The sequence below is a fragment of the Anolis carolinensis genome, chromosome 5 (assembly GCF_035594765.1).
Source record: "Anolis carolinensis isolate JA03-04 chromosome 5, rAnoCar3.1.pri, whole genome shotgun sequence".
In the NCBI taxonomy this organism is placed as follows: Eukaryota; Metazoa; Chordata; class Lepidosauria; order Squamata; family Dactyloidae; genus Anolis; species Anolis carolinensis.
The window spans coordinates 32830343-32836339 of record NC_085845.1 but is presented as its reverse complement, the minus strand read 5'-3'; the positions used below and the strand labels follow the sequence as shown (position 1 = coordinate 32836339).

The 5997-nt window shown below is 43.7% G+C and overlaps 1 protein-coding gene across 1 annotated transcript; it reads left to right on the top strand.

Moving 5' to 3' along the window:
- Nucleotides 1–2421: 2421 nt before the first annotated feature.
- LOC134299748 (nanos homolog 2-like) lies at nt 2422–5684 on the top strand. The gene is made up of 3 exons (XM_062983564.1): nt 2422–3101; nt 3231–3269; nt 3356–5684. Exons 1-2 carry the CDS (start codon nt 2478–2480, stop codon nt 3258–3260), a joined length of 654 nt encoding a protein of 217 aa, XP_062839634.1. The 5' UTR covers nt 2422–2477; the 3' UTR covers nt 3261–3269; nt 3356–5684.
- Nucleotides 5685–5997: the final 313 nt, after the last annotated feature.

The window sequence follows — 5997 nt, the reverse complement described above, 5'->3', positions numbered from 1 at the left end:
GGCCCCTCTTTCTTCCTGTCTGGGAATCGTGCGGGCCAACGGTGGCCGGCCTAGTATTTTAAAGTGTGGGCCTTTTTGGCGGTGGCTTTTTCTGTCTTTTCTTTGGTCTTTGCTGCCTCTCGGCCTACGTGGCCGAGTTTCCCCGATGTACCGCCTCTCTCTTCTCTCGCCGGCTGTCGTTCTTTAGCCCTTTATGCTATTTTGCACAGAAGCCTCCTTTGGGGCGGTGTCCTCTGGTTTTTTTTCTCTCTCTCTCTCTCTCTCAGGGATGCGTGCCGGCAAACATTGGCCGGCCCGGCTTAATGTATGGGCCTTGTCGCCTGTGGCTTTTTTCTTTCTTTTCTTTTCTTTTCTTTTCTTTTTGCTGCCTCTCGGCCTACGTGGCCGAGTTTCCCCCGATGCACCGCCTCTCTCTTCTCTCTCGGCTGTCGTTCTTTAGCCCTTTATGCGAGTTTGCACCGAAGCCTCCTTTGGGGCGACGGCCCCTCTTTCTTCCTGTCTGGGAATCGTGCGGGCCAACGGTGGCCGGCCTAGTATTTTAAAGTGTGGGCCTTTTTGGCGGTGGCTTTTTCTGTCTTTTCTTTGGTCTTTGCTGCCTCTCGGCCTACGTGGCCGAGTTTCCCCGATGTACCGCCTCTCTCTTCTCTCGCCGGCTGTCGTTCTTTAGCCCTTTATGCTATTTTGCACAGAAGCCTCCTTTGGGGCGGTGTCCTCTGGTTTTTTTTCTCTCTCTCTCTCTCTCTCAGGGATGCGTGCCGGCAAACATTGGCCGGCCCGGCTTAATGTATGGGCCTTGTCGCCTGTGGCTTTTTTCTTTCTTTTCTTTTCTTTTCTTTTCTTTTTGCTGCCTCTCGGCCTACGTGGTCGGGTTTCCCACGATGCACCGCCTCTCTCTTCTCTCGCCGGCTGTCGTTCTTTACCCCTTTATGCGATTTTGCACAGAAGCCTCCTTTGGGGCGGCGGCCCCTCTTTCTTCCTCACAGGGAAGCGTGCCGGCCAACGGTGGCACGCCTAGTATTTCAACGTGTGGGCCTTGTCGGCCTATGTGGTCGACGTGTTTCCCACGATGCACCGCCTCTGTCTTCTCTCGCGGCTGTCGTTCTTTACCCCTTGGTGCAATCTTGCACAGAACCCTTCTTTGGGGCGGCGGCCTCTATTTCTTCCACTCAGGGAAGCTTGCCGGCCAACGATGGCCGGCCTAGTATTTCAGTGTGTGGGCCTTGCCGGATGTGGCTTATTCTTTCTTTTCTTTTATTTTCATGAAATCAGCGGGGGAGGATGGGCGGGTTGTGTTTCCACAGAACACCACTCAAAGAAACAGTTAGCGGTATCCTATACTGTTCTAAATTGCTCGACAACATAATGATAGAATCATAGAAACATGGCACCAAACATCATATAATCATAAAGCTAGAAGAGACCATCCAGTCCAACGCCATTCTGCCATGCAAAAACAATATACAGTAGAGTCTCAGTCATCCAACACTCGCTTATCCAATGTTCTGGATTATCCAACTTATTTTTGTAGTCAATGTTTTCAATATATTGTGATATTTTGTTGCTAAATTCGTCATTACTACGTAATATTACTGCGTATTGAACTACCTTTTCTGTCTAATTTGCTGTTAAACAAGATTTTATGGGGCTTAATTTGTAAAATAACCTAATTTGCTGTTCAAAGGGCTTTTCCTTAATGTCTCCTTATCATCCAACATATTTGCTTATCCAACGTTCTGCTGGCCCGTTAATGTTGGATAAGCGAGACTCTACTGTATCCAGAAATATCTGGTGCTGTAACCGATATATCATTTACCGTCCCGGAATACTAGCCAGATGGCCCATGAATGGTCACAAAAGTCATAGAAATATGGTCACAGAAGTCATGGAATAATAGAAACATGGTCCCTAAAGTCATAGTCTCAAAGAAACAAGTAACAGAATCATCCCAAAAGTCCTAGAATCCTAAAATGATAGAATCATAGAGTCATGGCGCCAAACATCATAGAATCATAAAGGTAGAAGAGACCATCCAGTCCAATGCTATTCTGCCATGCAAAAGCAATATAACACTCTTGCAGGCTTCATCATTACTGGATCCGTCCTTCAGGACTTTGGCAAACGTTGGATGTGCAATGTTGCTATTTCATCCAAGGCAGAAATTCAACTCATTCTTGGATGGACAAACAGAACCACAACTGCTAACGTTCCCTTAAGGCAGTGTTTCTCAACCTGTGGATCTCCAGGTGTTTTTACCTACAAGTCCCAGAAATCCCAGCCATTTTACCAGCTGTTAGGATTTCTGGGAGTTGAAGGCCAAAACATCTGGGGACCCACAAGTCGAGAACCACTGCCTCAAGGGAGAAACTGTGGCATTACCTCCGAAGTTAAAAAATTGCAAAAACCAAACTCTTCCTTGAAAAGCTGTGATTGTCTAGACATGTGGGGGTTAAATCTAGGGCAAAGGAGTGTAAAAATAGATGGGAGGGTCCAATGTGAAAGGTTTGGAACCTCTCCCCTTATATATAAAACAAAGACTCCGCCTCCAATATGTGGCATTCAGTGTGTGTCCACACCAGGGTAGAATTGGCACCATGCTCTCCAGATCAGCCATGCACGTGCCACATTATGCCCCTTCCATGTTCAGGGAGTTTGACAGATGGAAGGGCTATCTGAGCCTTGCGAAAGTGGTTACGGAGATCATCGCGGAACGCAAGAAGGTCCCATTTCCATCTCAGAGTTTGGACACAATGGAGTACGACATGCAGCTAGTCCTCAACGAGGACAACTTTGAAACAGCATCACAATGGGTTAATGGAAGCAGTTCCAGCAGCAAGAGCTCCAAAGGTAGTGCCAATGGCCAGGCTTCCCAAAACAAGGAGATTTGCAATTTCTGCAAACACAACGGGGAATCCAAGCAGGTCTATTCGTCCCACCGGCTGAAGGGGATGGACGGCACCGTGGAGTGCCCCATCTTGCGCAAATACACCTGTCCGCTCTGCGGTGCCACGGGCGAAAAGGCCCATACTTTAAAATACTGCCCACTGAGCCAAGGGAAGAGGTCGCTGTATCGCAAGTGCGGACGTAACTCGGCTGGACGCAAGGTGAGGAGATAAGAAGATCAGGAGAAGACCGAAGCATTTATTCTTAGTTTTAGTTTGACTTTGTAAAAGAACAACATTTGATTTCGAGCATCATTAACACTCTTTACATTTCCTCCCACTTTGTTTCAGGTTTGGAGAATGGAAGCCCAATTCTCTTAGACTACATTTGTGAGTCCAGAAATGTTTTTTTATGTATATTGTTGCCTTCTTTCACATTTGTTGTACCTAGGTTAATTATATTGTGTTTCTTTTAGATGTGTCAGTTGCCTAGTGTGATGATTCATGGGCCCTGCAGTCCTATTCCTGACAGTATTGTGGCAGATGAGGAGGAAAATATGGAGTTTTCCCCAGATTTCCGGTCGGAGTCAGAGCCTTGGCAGCTGCCTGAAGTTCTAGTCCAAGAACCAATTAAACCTGACCTTGGTGGGAACTCTCCCCCTTATGGGAGAAAACAGGCTTACACGACTGATAGAGGATCGAGAGAAAAATTTAGAAGTAGTGCTCGCCTTGCTGCCAAATATGCCACTGATTAGAAGTATTTCCCCTGAGAAAATACGGGGAGTCTTGCACCTGCAAGCTGGTTTCCTTCGCTCCCTGTTCTCTAGGGAAAGTGATTGTTGTTTGGGGAAACGAGACCCAATATAGGGAAATTGCGCGAAGGATTCCTTGCGGAGTCAATTCGTCAGCTCCTGGAGAGAGGTCATGTGTGTGTGGACTTCGAATCCTGTTCCTTGCCTCCTGAATCTAGTTCCAAGCCTTGTCCTCGTCTCACGGATTTACCACAGATCTTGTTCCATGCTTCAAGTTGCTTTGCCTTTAGCCACAGCTCCAGCCACGTTCCAAGTAACTTTCAGCCTTGTGTCAAGCTTCATTGGATTCAAGACTTTTTCTGTTTTCCCAACGCTTTGCTTGGCAAAGCGTGTGTTGCGGTTATTGGATTATAATCTTTGGACTCTAATATTTCATATTGGACAATAATCTGCTGGACTATATTTGGCCTCATTTGAAAGGTCTGCTTCTGAACTTTATTCTACACTTGTTTTTATTGACTTTATATATTCCTTTAATAAAGATATTAGATAGAATCTGGCCTCAGTGTATGGTTATTGGTGCCCAGCAGCCTAGATCCTGACACCTTGTATCATGCTTTTTTATACATATAATCATGTTTTTTACATATGTAATATCACGTTCCTTTGACATCTGTAATTGCCTTATATCATATTTTATATTGTGTTTTATATATGCAGTTACTTTACATGTTTCTTTTATGTATGGATGTATAATTTTTACATGTTTAATTATATTATTTGCAACTATAATTGCCTAATATCATGCTTCTTTTATATATGCAATGACATCATGTTTATTTAACGTATATAAGTGCCTTATATCATGTCCGGGTTATCATGTGTGTCTCCAGAGGGATGCAGCCCTATCCTTTGCAGGGAAAATATAGAAATATCTTCTAAATGGCTACTGTCTAGAATTTTGTTTTGTAAAGAAAGGAAAAGTTTATATGCTATTGGAAAGAAAGATACTATTTTATGTTTAAATTTTGGAAAGGAATAGAATTGGTTATTATTACTGTGGTCTAACCTTCAATTGTTTGCAAGTTGTTCTAAAGTTTGGATCGTAGAGTTTAATAAACAGAGTTTATGGTTTTGGCATCAAAACTGTTCATGTTGTGCTTAAATGGGATTGAATTTTCTTTAATTTGTGGCCCATAATAGGCTGGTTATAAGCCTGATCTGGAAGGCAGCCAAGGCAAAGACCATTGAGCTGCTGAACTTGCAGACTGAAAGGTCCCAGGTTCAAATCCCGGGAGCAGAGTGAGCGCCCGCTGTTAGCTCCAGCTTCTGCCAACCTAGCAGCTTGAAAACATGCCAATGTGAGTAGATGAATAGGTACCGCTGTGGCGGGAAGGTAATGGCACTCCATGTAGTCATGCCGACCACATGACCTTGGAGGTGTCTATGGACAACACTGGCTCTTGGGGTTAGAAATGGAGGTGAGCACAACCCCCAGAGTCAGACATGACTGAACTTAACGTCAAGGGATACCTTTACACACACACACATGCAGGGACTACACCAATTTAACAAAGTTTCAGCCACAAAAACAAAGTTTCTAAAGTAGAGCAATGACTTTCACAGTAAAGACAACCCAATTTAACAGGAAATAAGACTTTCAAACCAGGAACAGATTTCTGCAATTATTAAAAAATGGTTCATTATAAAAGCTATGAAAATTTGCCAAAAATCAGAGGATAAGGGAAACGTTCCACATTTTGGTGAGCTATCAGTGTTAAATGTGTTCTACCACTGTACCAAGTTTGAAGAAGATCACTCAAAAAATGAGGGCGGGAGAGCCCCCTAAGTCCCCCCCCCTTCGGGCTGTTTTTGGGCCACCGCGCATGCGCGTCCGCCATTAACGAATTAATTTCGAAAATAACGAATTTTCGTTAATTTTGAAAAATTTTGGGGGCCAAATTCGTTATTAGCAACAAAAACGAAAAACTGCCCCCTCTAGTTTTGAAACGAGTTTAGAATCAAATTTTTCATGGATCGATCAAGCCTAATGGAGACCCTGTAGAACAAAAAGAAATTCAGAATTGGATAGGATCAGGGAATTGGATTCAAAGTTGGGCTATAAGACAGGAAATTTTTAGATTGAGAGAAAAAATTAGAGAACAGGACAGTCCATTTGAGAAGGTGATTAGGAAACGTTTGAGAGAGGAAAAGAAGGTGGCAGGAGATCTGTATGAACAAATTATAACGGTAAAAGAAGAAATAGTAGAGGAAATTTTCCAAACATGGAGAATGGACATGGAAATTGAGAGGGAAGATATACAAAGAGAAATAAGTAATATAGCAAAAGAAAAGTACAATGTATT

Coding starts and splice junctions, on each gene's coding strand:
- LOC134299748 (XM_062983564.1), top strand. CDS start 2,478: ATGGGAGGGTCCAATGTGAAAGGTTTGGAACCTCTCCCCTTATATATA. Junction 3,102..3,230: donor GTAACTCGGCTGGACGCAAG/GTGAGGAGATAA, acceptor ACTTTGTTTCAG/GTTTGGAGAATGGAAGCCCA.